Source organism: Neoarius graeffei, chromosome 28, assembly GCF_027579695.1.
Source record: "Neoarius graeffei isolate fNeoGra1 chromosome 28, fNeoGra1.pri, whole genome shotgun sequence".
NCBI lineage: Eukaryota > Metazoa > Chordata > Actinopteri > Siluriformes > Ariidae > Neoarius > Neoarius graeffei.
Window position 1 is genome coordinate 23520346 of NC_083596.1, and position 19103 is coordinate 23539448.

The 19103-nt window shown below is 42.5% G+C and overlaps 1 protein-coding gene across 1 annotated transcript in view; it reads left to right on the forward strand.

Annotated features, from left to right (window-relative positions):
* The window catches only part of usp2b (ubiquitin specific peptidase 2b), a 105018-nt gene that overhangs the window by 2109 nt on the left and 83806 nt on the right, over window positions 1-19103 (forward strand). Inside the window, exon 2 of the mRNA XM_060913464.1 lies at window positions 1996-2563. Coding sequence (XP_060769447.1) covers window positions 2045-2563 — 519 coding nt within the window. The 5' untranslated portion in view covers window positions 1996-2044. The remainder of the gene's footprint in view (window positions 1-1995; window positions 2564-19103) is intronic.

The following is a 19103-nucleotide window of genomic DNA, read 5'->3' on the forward strand; positions in this document are numbered from 1 at the left end:
GCCCTTCTAGTTAAGTGTTGCATTTCACTTTAATTTCCAAACTGATGTAAACAAAGACATGACAAAGGAATTAACAGTGGCTGTTATGCTGTGGGTGGCACAGTGGTGCAATGATTAGCACTGTCACCTTACAGCAGGCAAGTTCTGGGTTCAAACCTGTTTGTTGACCGGGGCCTTTCTGATACCCCTTTTCCACCAAATCAGTTCCAAGGCTGGTTCACAACTCGTTCAACTTGTGAGCCAGCTGAGAACCAGTTTGCTTTTCCATAGCTCTCGGTGCTAAGCGAAGCCACGTCATTACGTCGCTGTATACATCAGTTACGTCGTTGTATATGTCATTACATCGCTGTATACGTCAGTTACGTCGCTACGTTTGCATAAACCTTGGTCTTAACAACTCCGCCCCCCCGCTGACGTAAGCGGTTCTTTCTTCTGGCCCAGCAGAGAGTTGGTGCTAGCCTGGAACCGGTTTTTCTGGCTCCAGAGCCAGTTCTTTGTCAGTGGAAACAGAAAACCCGGTTCCAAACTAAGCACTGGCCCCGAACCAGCCCTGGAACTGCTTTGGTGGAAAAGGGGCATGAGTGGAATTTTCATGTTCTCCTTGTACCTGTGTATGAGTTTCCACTGGAGGCCCAGATTTCCTCTCACAGTCCAGTCTTTCTGTATTAGCCCTGTGATAGATTGATGACCTGTCCAGGGTGTACCCTGCCTCTCGCCCAATGTCAGTTGGGATTGGTTCCAGCTCAGACGCAACCTGCAATGGATGAGCGGCATAGAAAATGAATGAATGAATGTTATGCTGTGTTGGGCATTTTGTTGCTATGGTTTGGTCCACTTTGTCCCCTTAGCGCCCTTCTGACTGATCGCCTTTATCCTATGATGATAAATTTTGTTTGCTGTGTAAATTTTGCACTGTCGTGCTTGTCAGTTCTCTCCACCACCACCATCAAAACTGAGGGATTATACTATGGAAGAGCATTGTTCATCCTTCCAGTACAGTTCGAAAGAATTGTAGAATCGATGCTATGTCATATTGAATCTCTTCTGTTGGCTTATCGTAGCTCAGTACCTTACCAACACAATTTGTTTCTTTTAATTAATTTCTCTGTAGTTTTGCATACTTCATTCAATAATTTTAAACATTACAATTACAAAAGAGCCATACTGGTTACAAACCTGTCAGCATTTTTTCGATAATATCTGTCTCTGTTTTTCTTATAGATAACAAAATATTTCTTTAAACATCTGCCTTGCATCATTCTCTGTAGTTGTACTGTTGCAAATCTGTAAAATTTGTACTGGCTTACAGTCTACTCAAAATGTCTTGTGTTCAGGAAGAGGCTGGCTTAGTGGGCATCCTGACATGCTGATATAATAGCTATCCCATTTGGAAAGCAGCATAAGGACAGATGTCTTCTAGTGCTTCTTATTTTGGAAAAACATTGCAGAATTGCATGAACCCTTGGCAGCAAAGTCATGCTGGTGATTTTGCTCACTTATGATTCAATGGCGAAACTGATGAAACATTGCAGACAGAAATAACACCCTTTTTCAGTTAAAATGCTGCCCAGTGAGAACAGGTCCATTAAACACGTGGGACTGTTTTTCAGTACAATATTAGGGTAAGATCATAAATCATGATTCAAGCTTTGGATGTTTTTCAATTGTCACCTGCTACATTCGTGTTCTAGCATGAATAGGTAGTAATTATGTAGGTTAGTAATAATGAGGCTGTGAGTAAATAAGGAATAATTTCTGACATGTACCCATAAACGATCATAGACTCTTGTTTAGCTGATGATTAAAAATGGCTAATTCTTACTTCCCATAATTTGGTGGTCATTTCACAATATAGGTGAGTATATTTCACAGAGGATAACATAGTGGATCCATATCATCTTGTTTAAAATATAGTCAGCTGCTATAACCATAATAAATAGCATATGTTTTATTATGGCTGCAATCCTCTTATCTGTATTTGCTGTATTCTTACAGTTTGGATCATTCTTCTGCAAATATAAATCCCTCCACCCACCTCTTCATCATGTCTCCAGTATTCTCATCTCCCAAATACACGACAGGCTCTACTCTCCTCAGCCCTTTCCGCCCATATGACCCCTATGATCCTTATGGTCCCTTTAACCCTTATGACCACAGCCAGACTTTTATCTCTCAAGGTCATCCTCAGCCCTCCAGATACTCGCCATCAACATCACGCTACTTTTTCCCCAGCTCATGCCCAACCCAAGTAGCCTTCTCCCTCCCTAATGAGCGAGGGCGAGCTGTGCCCCGTGCCAACCCCCATGAAACTTTCCGCAGCGAGAGCTCAGGCCGCATGCAGGTCAAAGGTCAAATCTCTCGGTCAAATGGGATACGACGTCGGTCACCATCACAGGGCTGGCACCGCTCAATGAACCAGTTGGACCTGGCGCAGGAACTGGCAATGGTGGAGCTGTGTGGGCATGGCGAGGGCGGGAAAGGACCATTAAGGGCGGTTTCTTTCAGGGAGAATACCAGTCGGGCATGTGGCAGCTGCTCAGGGCCATTCTACTGGAGTTTAGAGGTGAGAATTAGAAAATATAAATTACACAAATTATCCTAAATAGTTTTAATGCTCTCTCTCTCTCTCTCTCTCTCTCTCTCTCTCTTTCTCTCACACACACACACCATCTGAATTTTTTTACTAAATGGTATACTCCCAGCAGAAACTCAAAACAACACACCCTAAACATAATAGTGTTGCACATTTCTACAAATACAAGGCATTTCCACATAATTTTAAAACTATAATTCTCCTGCGTCATCCTTTCTTTTGATTAATAGATAGCAATTGTAAAACTTATTAAGCAATTGTCTTACCACCATCAGTGATATTAATATTTATGGAAAAATACACACAACACCCTTTCTCATGGTCTGAGAGCCTCCTACTGGGAGGTTTGAGTGCACAGGTGTGAGTATAAATACAACCCTAAATCAGAAAAAGTTGGGATGGTATGTTGAAATTGAAATTAAAACTGAAAACAATGAGTTGCAAATAATCTTTGACCTGTATTGCACTCAAAACAATACAGCAGTACATTATTTGATGTTTTACCTCATGAATTGTATTGTTGTTGTTGTTTTTTCAAAATAAACAATTACTTCGATTTTAATTCTTGCAGCACATTTCCAAAAAGTTGGGATGGTAAAACATTTAGCACTTTATAATGTTGCCATTTCCTTCTCACAACACTTAAAAGATGTTTAGGGACTGAAGACACCAAGTGATGAAGCGTTTCAGGTGTTATTTTGTCCCATTCTTCCTGCAAACAGGTATTCAGGTATTGAACAGTACGGGGTCATCATCATTATATATTTTTTTGTTTTGAAATTCACCACACATTCTCTGTTTGGAACAGAGGGGACAGGCACCCTCTTCTTCCACAGCCATGCCTTTGTAATGTGTGCAGAATGTGGTTTTGCACTGTGTTGTTGAAATATCTCTGTCATCCTGAAGGCAGCATATGTTACTCTAAAATCTCAATGTACTTTTCGGCATTAATGCTGCCATCACAGAAGTGTAAGTTACCTTTGCCAAGGGCAGTGACATAATCCCATACCATGACAGACCCTGGCTTTTGGACTTGTTGCTGGCAACAGTCTGGATGGTCCTTTTCGTCTTTTTTTTCAAATAAACAGTTACTTCGATTTTAATTCTTGCAACACATTTCCAGTCTGGATGGTCCTTTTCGTACAGTTTTTATATTGGCCGTTAATGCACAAGTCCGAGTCCAAGTCCGAGTCATCAGCGCTCAAGTCCAAGTCGAGTCACAAGTCCTTAAAATTAGGGCACGAGTCAGACTCAAGTCCTGGACTCAAGTACTACAAGCCTGTCTAAAGCACAGGGCAAAAACTACAAAAGAGTGGTTTGTAAAAAAAGGTGGCGTTGGAGAAAGTTTGTGTTGAGGAATGGGAGAAAATGCCAAAATTAAAGCTTGGAGAGACACACCCGAGACAACACAGAGTTGTCATTGCTGCAAAGGAATTATTGAACACTCAGCGAATAAAGCAGTGTTTCAGTGTTTATTTTTAAATAATTCTGAGCTCATCAAAATAGTTAAACATTATTTCTGTAGGGCGGCACGGTGGTGTAGTGGTTAGCGCTGTCGCCTCACAGCAAGAAGGTCTGGGTTCGAGCCCCGTGGCCGGTGAGGGCCTTTCTGTGCGGAGTTTGCATGTTCTCCCCGTGTCCGCGTGGGTTTCCTCCGGGTGCTCCGGTTTCCCCCACAGTCTAAAGACATGCAGGTTAGGTTAACTGGTGACTCTAAATTGACTGTAGGTGTGAATGTGAGTGTGAATGGTTGTCTGTGTCTATGAGTCAGCCCTGTGATGACCTGGCGACTTGTCCAGGGTGTACCCCGCCTTTCGCCCGTAGTCAGCTGGGATAGGCTCCAGCTCGCCTGCGACCCTGTAGAACAGGATAAAGCGGCTAGAGATAATGAGATGAGATTATTTCTGTAGAGAGTGTTGAATACTATTTTCATTTTAACACATTATTTCTTCAAGCATAGAAAGTCCCATTTTTCCTCCATAAAAGGTTTCATAATTATTGGCACCTGTACAATTAAGATTTAGTGCTGAGCTTCTTACTGCAATGTTTTACGGTGTTGGAGACACTTGTAGATGGATGTTTGTGCCACTCCCCCATGCAGAACATTTCAGGCAGCTTTATACTGTCAGGCGTCAGTGACAGCAGCAGTTGCAAGTTGAAACAAAGCAAGATGAAACAGGCAAGGGTCTGGTGATGAACACAGACGAAATCAGGCAAGGCATGAAAATGAAAAACCAGAATAACAACGCATGGGATATAAAGGCGTGGTAATATCAAGCAAGAATACGCTGAGCAGATACTTCACAGAGAATTGTTGGTTTATGTGGGTATTTATGCAGTGTTCATGATTAAGTCTAGGTGTGTGATCAGTAAGATAGCAATTGAGAATGTGCCAGGGATCATGTGTGTTGGGTGCTGTAGACTGTGGCAGCCACTTCTGGAGGTCAGGAAGCAGGTTGGGAGTTGTAGTGTGACACAGATTCCAGCATTGACATGAGATATTCCCAGATTTGTGCATGTGAGCTGCCCTATTCAATTCAGATAACATATTTTGAATTGGCATTTACATACAGTGGTGCTTCAAAGTTTGTGAACCCTTTAGAATTTTCTATACTTCTGTATAAATATGACCTAAAGCATCATCAGATTTTCACACAAGTTAAACAAATGAGACAAAAATATTATACTTGGTTATTTATTTATTGAGGAAAATGATCCAATATTACATATCTGTGAGTGGCAAAAGTATGTGAACCTTTGCTTTCAGTATCTGGTGTGACCCCCTTGTGCAGCAATAACTGCAACTAAATGTTTCCGGTAACTGTTGACCAGTCCTGCACACCGGCTTGGAGGAATTTTAGCCCATTCCTCCATACAGAACAGCTTCAACTCTGGGATGTTGGTGGGTTTCCTCACATGAACTGCTCGCTTCAGGTCCTTCCACAACATTTCCATTGGATTAAGGTCAGGACTTTGACTTGGCCATTCCAAAACATTAACTTTATTCTTCTTTAACCATTCTTTGGTAGAACGACTTGTGTGCTTAGGGTCGTTGTCTTGTTGCGTGACCCACCTTCTCTTGAGATTCAGTTCATGGACAGATGTCCTGACATTTTCCTTTAGAATTTGCTGGTATAATTCAGAATTCATTGTTCCAGCAATGATGGCAAGCCGTCCTGGCCCAGATGCAGCAAAACAGGCCCAAACCATGATGCTACCACCACCATGTTTCATAGATGGGATAGGTTCTTATGCTGGAATGCAGTGTTTTCCTTTCTCCAAACATGACGCTTCTCATTTAAACCAAAAAGTTCTGTTTTGGTCTCATCCGTCCACAAAACATTTTTCCAATAGCCTTCTGGCTTGTCCAAACTGTAGACAAGCAGCAGAAATATTCTTTTTGGAGAGCAGTGGCTTTCTCCTTGCAACCCTGCCATGCACACCATTGTTGTTTAGTGTTCTCCTGATGGTGGACTCATGAGCATTAACTTTAGCCAATGTGAGAAAAGCCTTCAGTTGCTTAGAAGTTACCCTGGGGTCCTTTGTGACCTCACCGACTATTACACGCCTTGTTCTTGGAGTGATCTTTGTTGGTCGACCACTCCTGGAGAGGGTAACATCTCATCTCATTATCTCTAACCGCTTTATCCTGTTCTACAGGGTCGCAGGCAAGCTGGAGCCTATCCCAGCTGACTATGGGCGAAAGGCGGGGTACACCCTGGACAAGCTGCCAGGTCATCACAGGGCTGACACATAGACACAGACAAACATTCACACTCACATTCACACCTACGGTCAATTTAGAGCCACCAGTTAACCTAACCTGCATGTCTTTGGACTGTGGGGGAAACCGGAGCACCCGGAGGAAACCCACGCGGACACGGGGAGAACATGCAAACTCCGCACAGAAAGGCCCTCGCCGGCCACGGGGCTCGAACCTGGACCTTCTTGCTGTGAGGCGACAGCGCTAACCACTACACCACCGTGCCGCCGAGAGGGTAACAATGATCTTGAATTTCCTCCATTTGTACACAATCTGTCTGACTGTGGATTGGTGGAGTCCAAACTCTTTAGAGATGGTTTTGTAACCTTTTCCAGCCTGATGAGCATCAACAATGCTTTTTCTGAGGTTCTCAGAAATCTCCTTTGTTCATGCCATGATACACTTCCACGAACGTGTTGTGAAGATCAGACTTTGATAGATCCCTGTTCTTTAAATAAAACAGGGTGCCCACTCACACCTGATTGTCATCCCACTGATTGAAAACACCTGACACTAATTTCACCTTCAAATTAACTGCTAATCTTAGGGGTTCACATACTTTTGCCACTCACAGATATGTAATACTGGATTATTTTCCTCAATAAATAAATGACCAAATATAATATTTTTGTCTCATTTGTTTAACTGGGTTCTCTTTATCTACTTTTAGGACTTGTGTGAAAATCTGATGATGTTTTAGGTCATATTTATGCAGAAATATAGAAAATTCTAGACGGTTCACAAACTTTCAAGCACCACTGTAAATGGAGAGAGTAAGTGCAAAAACCCCAGTTTTGTTTCAGCAACCAATTGTATGATTTGGATTCAAATTTGGGGTTGTTGTTGAAAGCTCAAGCTAAGGTATAAAATCTTACTTCCTGGCAGGCACGGCTGGGTATAGTATTAAACAGAATTCTTGATTCTGTCCATCTTCACAAGAACCTCTGACCCGCCAGTCTCAAAACAGCCTCACAACATGAAGTCCAACCGCCACAGCGTGGGGAAATAAGGCTGGACTGGCGGACATTGACCGGTAATTTTCACATTTGTCCGTCTGTATTTTAAAAGCATCAAACTGGATGGCCCATGAAAAAATGTAAAGATATAGTTCTAATCTACTTCTAATTTTCTTCCAAATGTTACACTGGGTGAATACATTATGTCGTAACACAGCCTGTGATTGGCCGATCGTAGACGCGCTCGATGAATGACAAGCCGCCTCTCATCAGCGGGTCGGAGTGCATTCTGGCATGACATCACGTGATGCTGTTATCAGCTGGGTAGGTATAGACCCTTTGCTCTGATGTCACATTTACGTTAGCAACTGTCGCTACCCTATACCTGGAGGACAAACGAACTTTGTTTCCATCCTGTTCACATACTGAAACCAAGCAAAGATGTCCGGTGTCTGCTGCTGTTGTCCAAAGAAAACTACAGTTAAAAAAAGCTCTTGGATAATCTTCGTCAGAAAGAAGCGAAGGATAGATATACGGGGTACGCGGAAATTAGAGTTTATTAGCGGTTATAATCTGTACAAAACTCTTCGAAACGACTGGAGTGACGGTGCAGATTTGTGGCCTAGCATTAGCTACATGTTGGGTTATACATTCTTTTTTCCAAAGAGTCCCAACACGAAAGAACAATTAAAAAAAAAACTACAAAAGCAAGAAATCCTTTGTATAAAGAATTTTTCCTGACCTCAGCTTTTGGGAACAGAGTGCTGCGAAAGCCAAAGCATTTACTCTCAAAGGACTCCTAGCTGCCCTGGTGAAAAATAAATGTACTTTATTGTATTTAAAGTACATTCATATTTTCAATAGTATATTGAAAATGTACTTACACAAATTGTACTTTTTGTAAATATATAAAAAGTATATTAACAGCGTGAAAGCGTGATAACACTTCTAACACACTTTAAAATAATTATACTATATTACACTTTATAGAAATATATTATACTAAAATATACTTTAAGTGAAAGTTATGTGTAATTTAGCACATAAAAGTTCACTAAATACACTTCAAATTGCACTTTTCTACAATTTAATTACAATTAAAATATATTTAGTACAAAATTAGTTGTTCCAAAATAGCATGCCTCAAGTTAACTAATCATAAACACACTTGAAGTATATTGATGATTAGTGTGGCTTCAAGTACACAAAAGTATGCTAAATTTTAGTACACTTAGCACATTTATTTTTCACCAGGGTGAACTGTGGGCTAGATGGTATTCTGGCCCTCCATGTCTCAACAACCCCAAGGACATGTAGTTACACAGCTATCTGCACTCTGTCATTTATACATTGACACTTATTATTGTTAAAACAATATCTGAAATGTTATTATTTGTAAAATAACAAAATATCTTGCTCTAGACTTTCAATGTTGTAAGTTTTATTTTAATTTTATCTAATAGTGGATGGTACAATAATTACAAACGCTAACAGAATCAGCACATTCCAGTTGTAGCTATATTCATATAGTAGCTATAATCACCCTTGGAATAATAATTTCAATAAACGGTTAATGTTCAGTTTCCTCTTCATTTATTCTCTGTTCAAAAGGCACAACTGAGTCACACAGGTTGATCAGTGTGTAACGCAGGGGCGCAGATAGGATTTTTGAACTGGGGGGGACTGAGCTGTCAGCAAATTATTCCATTTTGTGTGTATATATATATATATATATATATATATATATATATACATACACACACACACAACTGTTCAAAAGTTTGGGGTCACTTTGAAATGTCCTTATTTTTGAAAGAAAAGCACTGTTCTTTTCAATGAAGATCACTTTAAACTAATCAGAAATCCACTCTATACATTGCTAATGTGGTAAATGACTATTCTAGCTGCAAATGTCTGGTTTTTGGTGCAATATCTCCATAGGTGTATAGAGGCCCATTTCCAGCAACTCTCACTCCAGTGTTCTAATGGTACAATGTGTTTGCTCATTGCCTCAGAAGGCTAATGGATGATTAGAAAACCCTTGTACAATCATGTTAGCACAGCTGAAAACAGTTGAGCTCTTTAGAGAAGCTATAAAACTGACCTTCCTTTGAGCAGATTGAGTTTCTGGAGCATCACATTTGTGGGGTCGATTAAATGCTCAAAATGGCCAGAAAAATGTCTTGACTATATTTTCTATTCATTTTACAACTTATGGTGGTAAATAAAAGTGTGACTTTTCATGGAAAACACAAAATTGTCTGGGTGACCCCAAACTTTTGAACGGTAGTGTGTATACATGTTATTTCACCTCCCTCACTGCCATCACCAGGAACTACCTGCAGGCCAGGACAATGATAACATTTTAACATAGCCTATGGAAATCCAAAGTTTACACATTATCATCACGCACAGAAATTGCAAAACTGCAAAACTAGTTTTAAAACCGCTCAGTTCCAACTGTTAAACATAGCGAGAGGCTGGGCTACGTGTGTGTGTGTAAAGTGTAAACCAGTGCATCCTGACTTTCTAACTATGCCTGTGTGTTGCGTGAGCGGCAGTCAGTCAACAACTCTTCGCAAAGTTTCCTTATGAAACAATATGCTCGCTGAAATTATGGCAGGGAATGCCAGATTAAACATTAAAACTGCCTTCTGAGCACTGTATCTACAGGCTACCACCAAAAGAAGGAGGCTACCAGAAAGGCTTCTCTACTCCGTACGATTTTACTTTCACTACGACATTACTTTGAACAGACTATCAAAAAATTGCAAGGTGATATGATAAAGTAAGGCACAGTTTACTTACAGTCGTTTTTTTTTTTTTTTTTAAAACGATGCAGTCGTTTTCTGCCTTTCGGCACCCTTCATCATGCCGTGTTGGGGTCCTGAACTAGGAGGAGCTGTCCCCGATATGCCTGTCAAACTTGTGGGTAACCATAGCAACCAAGCTCAAGCTCGCGCAGACTGCACAGGTTGCAGTTGCAACTATATACTGCTGTGCACCTCCGAATGGTAATTAGTCTTTTGATTTTTCCGTGAGGTTTGCCTTATGCAAAGAAAGACAGCATAGACGTTTTTTCCTCCCTATAAGTGGGGGGGACCGAGCGAGGTGAATTTAAATCTGGGTGGGACGAATCCCCCCCGTCCCCCCCTCTATCTGCGCCCGTGGTGTAACGGACAGTAACAATTTTACCCAAACTAGTTTTTCCTGCCCTAGTCAATTTATTTCCATTTCACATGCATGCAGCTGTTGTAAAGTTCAGTGTGTTTGTGTAGAACACTCTCGAACTGTGGGTTCATTACTACACTCTGGTTCCACCTTCCATGTTTAACACCTTAATTCCTTATTTCCCAAACTGCACCGTATTTACAGAGCATTTTTTTCCTTGTACACATTTCTAACGGCCCTCGTATCTCTGTGCCCCCTGAAGTATTTAATGACATTTAAAGAAACTGGCACACTGTGAGAAGAGAGAGAGAGAGAGAGAGAGAGAGAGAGAGCACTCATTTAATCCAAAGGCTTGTTATTTCAGAGCTTTAAGATAATTTGAATTCAGACAGCTAAAAGAAATTACAAGCAAGTTAGGACATGCAACTCGAAATTTCACACTCAGAGGTCACACTTAATTAACACCTTAATTAACACCCGGTGCCCTTCCTTCTACCTTTTAATAATAATAATAATACACTCGTACTGTACATGCATGCACAAACATGCATTTTCAAACCCAGACATCAAAACTAGTGTTTGTCGATGTCACATTGTTTGCTTGTACACTACCGTTCAAAAGTTTGGGGTCACTTTGAAATGTCCTTATTTTTGAAAGAAAAGCACTGTTCTTTTCAATGAAGATCACTTTAAACTAATCAGAAATACACTCTATACATTGCTAATGTGGTAAATGACTATTCTAGCTGCAAATGTCTGGTTTTTGGTGCAATATCTCCATAGGTGTATAGAGGCCCATTTCCAGCAACTCTCACTCCAGTGTTCTAATGGTACAATGTGTTTGCTCATTGCCTCAGAAGGCTAATGGATGATTAGAAAACCCTTGTACAATCATGTTAGCACAGCTGAAAACAGTTTAGCTCTTTAGAGAAGCTATAAAACTGACCTTCCTTTGAGCAGATTGAGTTTCTGGAGCATCACATTTGTGGGGTCGATTAAATGCTCAAAATGGCCAGAAAAATGTCTTGACTATATTTTCTATTCATTTTACAACTTATGGTGGTAAATAAAAGTGTGACTTTTCATGGAAACCACAAAATTGTCTGGGTGACCCCAAACTTTTGAACGGTAGTGTATAGAATGCAGTATAGAGTAGAATGCCTTTATTGTCACTATACACATGTACAATGAGATTAAAAGCAACTCTAATCACAGTGCAAACAGAATAAAATATAAAATATGCAATAAAAAAGGAAAAAAAAAGGTGCTATGTACAGTGTTGTGTTCCACATTATGGAGTGGGATATTGCATATTATAAGTATTGCACAGGGAGAGTCTGGGTATTTCACATTATAGTACTGCACAGGGAGAGACTGGGTATTGCACATTATAAGTATTGCACAGTGAGAGTTAGACTATAAAGTCAGTGCATATTCGAGTTCAGGGTGGTTATGGCTTTTGGAAAGAAGCTGTTTTTGAATCTATCTGTTTTTGTCTTGATGCACCTGTAGCGCCTCCCTGAGGGCAACAGCTCAAACAGATCAAAGCCAGGGTGGGAGCTGTCCTTGATAATGTTCCTAGCTCTGCTGAGGCAGCGGGAGGTGTAAATGTCCATCAGGGAGGGGAGAGGGCAGCCTATGATCTTCTGTGCTGCCTTTACTACTCTCTGGAGCCTCTCCCTGTCTGTAGCAGTGCAGCTGCCGTACCATACTGTGATACAGTACGTCAGTAGGCTCTCAATGGATGAGCGGTAGAAGGTCAGCAGCAAGTTGGAGTCTAGGTTGTACTTCCTGAGGACTCTCAGGAAGTGTAACCGCTGCTGAGCCTTCTTGATAACTGCTGTGATGTCCTCTGTCCAGGAGATGTCAGCGGAGATGAGAACGCCAAGAAACTGGAAGGTGTGGACCCTCTCCACACACTCACTGTTGATATAAAGGGGGGCTAGGTCAGTGCTGTGCTTCCTGAAGTCAACGATGATCTCTTTGGTTTTCTTGGTGTTCAGAGCAAGGTTATTCTCCGAACACCAGGCTGCCAACTTCAGGACCTCCTCTCTGTAGGCTGTCTCGTCTCCCTTCGAGATGAGTCCGACCACAGTGGTGTCGTCAGCAAACTTGACGATGAGGTTGTTGTTGTGGGTTGAACTGCAGTCGTGGGTGTAGAGGCAGTACAAAAGGGGGCTCAGCACACAGCCCTGTGGAGAGCCGGTGCTCAACGTGCGGGTGGAAGAGAAGTGGGGGCCAAGTCTCACAGTCTGGGGCCGGTTGGTGAGAAAGTCCTTTATCCAGGCACATGTGAGATGGGGGAGGCAGAGAGTGTCCAGTTTTCTGATGAGAATATCCGTGTTTATTGTGTTAAAGGCTGAACTGTAATCCACAAAGAGCATCTGGACGTAGCTCTGGCACTGCTCCAGGTGGTTCAGAGCAGAGTGGAGAGCTACAGCAATGGCGTCCTCTGTGGATCTGTTCACACGATATGCGAACTGGTGGGGGTCGAAGTCTGGGGGGAGGTAGTCCTTGATGTGCTGAAGAACTAGTCTCTCGAAGCACTTCATGATCACCGGGGTGAGGGCCACAGGACGGTAATCATTCGGGCTGGTGACGGGAGACTTCTTCGGCACTGGGATTATTGTTGCTGATTTTAGGCAGGGCAGGATGACTGCCTGAGCCAGGGAGAGGTTGAAGATCCTGGTGAAGGTGAGGGCGAGCTGATGGGCGCATGCTCTGAGCACTTTGCCAGGTACTCCGTCTGGGCCAGTAGCTTTCTTGGGGTTCACTGCCAGGAGCATCCGTCTAACATTGTGCTCCTGTACAGTGAATGGAGTGGTGCAGGAACCGGGTGGGGGCAGGGCTGGAGTAGATGAGTGCTGCTGGGATGTTTCAAAGCGAGCAAAGAAGCAATTTAGCTCCTCTGCCAGTGGTGCACTCAGGTCTCCTGTTGACGCATCACAGCCTCTAAAGTTTGTGATGTCTTGTATACCCCACCACACCTCCCGTGTGTTGTTGCTGGACAGGTGGGACTCTATACTTATCCTATGGTCCACCTTGGCTTTTTTAATTCCTCTTTTCAGATCAGCTCGAGCAGCTCTGTACAGAGCTCTGTCACCTGACCTGAAGGCAGCGTCGTGGGCCCTGAGGAGTGAGCGGACCTAGCTGGTCATCCAGGGTTTCTGGTTTGGGAAAACCCGGATGTTTTTGTCCACTGTCACATTCCCAATGTAGAACTTGATATAGTCTAGTACCGTTCCTGTGAATATAACTGGTGTAACAACGGAACAATTATAGACTATTCAATATACAGTTATAATGGCACACTGGGGTATTTTAATGTGTTGATGGGGACATTTTGTGCTGAGGACATTTCTGCAGGCAGCATGGTGGTATAGACCCTTTTCAGTCACGTGACCTTCGTAAACGCGACCGCCATTTTGGACATGTAGTGGACTTCGGCTCGAATCAGTTTGAATGCGAGGAAGGCGACAAACGAAAAACATAAAAGAAAAAGGAACGAGATGCAGAAAACACCTTCACTATCCAGCGACGTAGGGCATTTTACAGGGCGAGCAGAGGGAGAGGTATTTGCAAAAATTGAGGTTAGCAGGCTTAGAGAACGACGTTTACCTGCTTCCACCAGGATTGTTCACTGACGTACGGAAGTACACGAAGCCCTCGTCTTTACCTGACTTCGGCCCACATGATCTGTATACCTATGTCGTTAAAAACCCATCGCCATACACATACACGCCAACGTCCGAGGTTCCGGAGCGCGCTCCGGCTTGCTCCAGGAGTGCTCTGGCCGAGGTTCCGGAGCGCGCTCCGGCTTGCTCCCCCTCAAATTAAGCAGCGCGCTCCGGCTTGCTCCGGAGCAAGCCGGAGCGTGCTGCTTAATTTGAGGGGAACCTCGGCCGGAGCACTCCGGGAGCAAGCCGGAGCGCGCTGCTTAATTTGAGGGGAACCTCGGCCGGAGTGCACTCCGGAACCTCGGCCGGAGCACTCCGGGAGCAAGCCGGAGCGCACTGCTTAATTTGAGGGGGAGCAAGCCGGAGCGCGCTCCGGAACCTCGGACGTTGGCTCCGGCAGCTATTTACACTGGATCCGGTGTAAATAGCTGCCGGATCATAATTACAGTAAACTAGTAAATACAGTAAAGGAAAAACTTGAGACTGAAAGGTTTTAACAGTCATCCAAATGACTGAACGTAAACATTGCTACAGTAACATACCAGCTACTTGTTGACATTAGCTAGTCAATAGCTATTACAGAAGAACAAAGAGGTTACAATGGGTTATTTTAACCTATTTGGTTACACACTCGCCGCCACAGAATATTAACAGCAATGTAATGCCTTTTCTGGCTAATTTTATTCGTCTTACCTCCAACAAAGTGGTCACTACACAAGCGTTGGTATGCCGAGGGCTGCCAATCTTTCCTGTTAATGGCCGCTATCCATCTTCTCCGTCGGGATCCGATAAAATGATAAACCTTGCCTTGTTTGTTGATGGTTACTACATCCAGGTGCACAACAATATAGTGGCATGATGGAAGTCTTGCTGAAAGTAAAAACTTTCTTTGCTGCCGTTCCTCAATGTTGGCTGTGGTAAACTACTGGTAGTTCATGTCCAAAATGGCGGCCGCGTTTGTCGTGACGTCACGTGAAAAGGGTCCATAGTGGTTAGCACTGTCGCCTCACAGCAAGAAGGTTCTGAGTTCGAGCCCAGTGGCCGGCAAGGGCCTTTCTGTGTGGAGTTTGCATGTTCTCCCCGTGTCTGCATGGGTTTCCTCTGGGTGCTCTGGTTTCCCCCACAGTCCAAAGACATGCAGGTTAGGTTAACTGGTGACTCTAAATTGACCGTAGGTGTGAATGTGAGCGTGAATGGTTGTTTGTCTCTATGTGTCAGCCCTGCAATGACTTGGAGACTTGTCCAGGGTGTACCCCGCCTCTTGCCCATAGTCAGCTGGGATAGGCTCCAGCTTGCCCATGACCCTGCACAGTATAAGCGGTTATGGATAATGGATAGATTGTTAAGCACTTGCATCAGGCATTAGTGATAACGTTGGTTAAAAGGAGTTCAGTCTGTGTTATCAATAACTAATGTGTAAATTATTCTCTGATAAGACTACAGTAACGCATAGTTTATGATCATGAAAACCATGTATTAAATCCTCAAACAGTTACACAGTCGAATCTGGAATATTCAGTCAGAGCCTATGACACTGATTCAGTTTTCAAATTTTCTCAGGTTAATATTTTGGCCATATACAGTAATATCGGCCCATGTGTACATATTGTCAGATTTACTTAACTAGTTTTACTGTTCGGTAACTGGAAGATATTTATAATGGGTTAGGTTATAGAATAAACTAATTAATATATAGTATTACAATCATTACTTTTTTACTCACTAAAATTATTTACAGAAGTACAGAGGGTTAAAGATCAAATGCTTTCGCTGCTAGGTTTTATGAGTATGTTCTCTTGACAGGGTGACACTTTATGGCTGGAAAACAAATTAGGGCCTGGAACCTATGCCCACACTGAACAACATATCACTTACAAGAGCTTCCTTAGAAAACTTTTTTTAATCTCATTTTTCAAGACAAAGCTGTGTCATGTAATTAGTTAAAATGTCTGGAAGCTTTTTTTCCCTTTTGTGTTTCCTTTTGGTACTGCAGTCATTCTAAAATACATTTATATTATCCTTCTTGACTGATTGAACAGAAACGTATCCTGCATCCGAAGTTCAATTTTCATGTCACACTTTACGAAATATGGACGTTGCATTGTTGATATTAAGGTAAATATTGACATTGATGTTGTTTTTGCGATCTGGTATCAGTGTGAATATTGCATAGGACATTACATTAACTGTCCACTTTAATAGGAACATCTGTACACTTGCTTTTTCACACACTTATCCCATCAGCCAATTATACCATGGTCTAATGGTTAGTGAAGCAGCTTTGGGACCAAAACGTCACTGGTTCAATTCCCTGAACCAGCAGGAATGGCTGAAGTGACCTTGAGCAAGGCACCTAACCCCAGGCTGCTCTGGGTATGTTGTATATTGCTCTGGATAAGAGCGTCTGTTAAATGCCATTAATGTAACACATATATTAACCAGCACAATGAATAAATAAAATCAAACAGGTCAAGAGCTCTGGTTCACATTAAACAACAGAATGGGGAAAATCTGATCTCTGTAACCATGGCTGTTGGGTTGGTTTGAGTATTTCAGAAACTGCTTGATCTCCTGTTATTTTCACACACAACAGTCTCCAGGGTTTACACAGAATGGTGTGGAAAAACACCCAGAAATATCATGCAAGCGGAGGGTCTGCAGGCTGAGATCAGAGGAGAATGATCAGACTGGTCTGAGCTGACAAGAAGTCCATAACTCAAATGAGCACTCTTTACGACCGTGGTGAGCAGAAAAGCATCTCAGAATCTGGCACCATTAGTCGTGCCACAGTGAAAGTCACAGAGATCATACTTGTTCCATGTTCTGATGTTTGTTGTGAACATTAACTGAAGCGCTTGACCTGTATCTGCATGACTATGCACTGTGCTGCTGCCACATGATTGGTTGCTTGGATAACTGCATAAATGAGCAGGTATTCCTAATAAAGTGGGTGGCAAGTGTAGGTTTGGGCTTCTTTAAGTCTAATTTTGTTGTACTACACATGGGTGGTACAGTGGTGTACTGGAAAGCATTGCCACCTCACAGCTCTTCGGTCTCTTTGCATGTTTTCACCACATCTGTGCAAGTTTTCTCTGAGTCTTTTGGTTTCCTCCTAATGTCCAAAAACATGCCAGTAAGTGCCAGTGCTGTGAATGAGTGTGTGTATGGTGTCTTGCAATGAACGAGTGTCCGATCCCGGATGAGCTCTCCCATCTTTCTCCCAGTGCTCTTGGAATAGGCTCCATGTCTGCCGTGACCCTCACCAGGATCAAACCATTACTGAAGATGAATGAATGATGATACAGGTGCAGTGGGATTTCCACATGATTATTAGCTAATTACTTAAGACATTTGGAGAAAATTTAGCAAGATGACACTATGGAAACAATGTGTAGTATGTGGGCATTCATTGTTGTTCTGTGCCATGTTTCCCAGAAGCATCGTAGCACAAAGATCATCGTTAAAAATGGTCGAGCAAGCAACACAATGAAGACTCTCTCTCCTAGATGAGATGCTCTTAGTGTTAAGAGGCTTTTGGGAAACCCATCCCTGTTCTTTTAATTAAAGAAGGAAAAGAATGAAAAGAACAATTCTGTGTAAATTTGTGCAACAGTGTTTCTAAATGAATAAAAAAAAAAAAATCTGTTAATCAAGTCCAAAGCAGTGAGCGTTCTCCTGTACTCACCCGAACTTGACAGAACCGCTATGTTTTTTCCGAGTAGTTCCAGGAAACCTCCGCAAAATGTCAAGCTTCAGTAATGTTCAGTTCTGTTCCAGTATGCTCAGTGTGTTCTTGGAAGATCAGAACATCAGTAGAAATCACTTTCTTCCAGACTCTCTTGACCTTGAACTCTCTCTCAAGCACCTGTATACATTTTACTCAACTGACGCAATAGAAGAACACATTTTGCGTTGGTGCACAGCACAGCCCTGGTTTCACTAGAGGGCAGTCTTTGTTTATTGATGCTGCCACCAGACGTAAAACCTTTGTTGGGCATAATGACACACTGCTGTAGAAACTTAATAATTTTACCTTAGCAGATAAGAGGAAAATACAGTATGGTATAGCTGTGTATTTATAATATATAATGCAGACCTTATAGAGTGTACATTTATAATGTACATGAGTAAACCTGATGATCATTTAATTGGCAGACTAAATCCAGCACTAACAGCTTTCATGCCAGCAGCTTGAACTGGGCAGATATACTGGGTTCCAATAAATAATTGTACAGTGCCAGACCTGGCCAGTTTCAGCACACGTAAGTGCCAGGAACAGTGTCAAGCTGAAGAAAGGACTAAATCAGTGTCATAGGCTCTGACTGAATATTCCAGATTCAACTGTGTAACTGTTTGAGGATTTAATACATGGTTTTCATGAACATAAACTGCGTTATTGTAGTCTTATCAGAGAATAATTTACACATTAGCCACATTAGTTAATGATAACACAGACTGAACTCCTTTTATCGTAACCAACGTTATCACTAATGCCTGATGCAAGTGCTTAACAATGATCTATCCATTATCCATAACTGCTTATCCTGTGCAGGGTCATGGGCAAGCTGGAGCCTGTCCCAGCTGACTATGGGCGAAAGGCGGGGTACACCCTGGACAATTCGCCAGGTCATTGCAAGGCTGACACATAGACACAGACAACCATTCACGCTCACATTCACACCTACGGTCAATTTAGAGCCACCAGTTAGCCTAACCTGCATGTCTTTGGACTGTGGGGGAAACCAGAGGAAACCCGCACAGACATGGGGAGAACATGCAAACTCCGCACAAAAAGGCCCTCGTCAGCTGTTGGGCTCAAACCAAGAACCTTCTTGCTGTGAGGCGACAGTGCTAACCACTATACCACCATGCTGCCCTGCTTAACAATGATGTTGAGCAATACTTAAGCTATCACCAGTCTGTCAAGGTATGAGAAGCTTTTA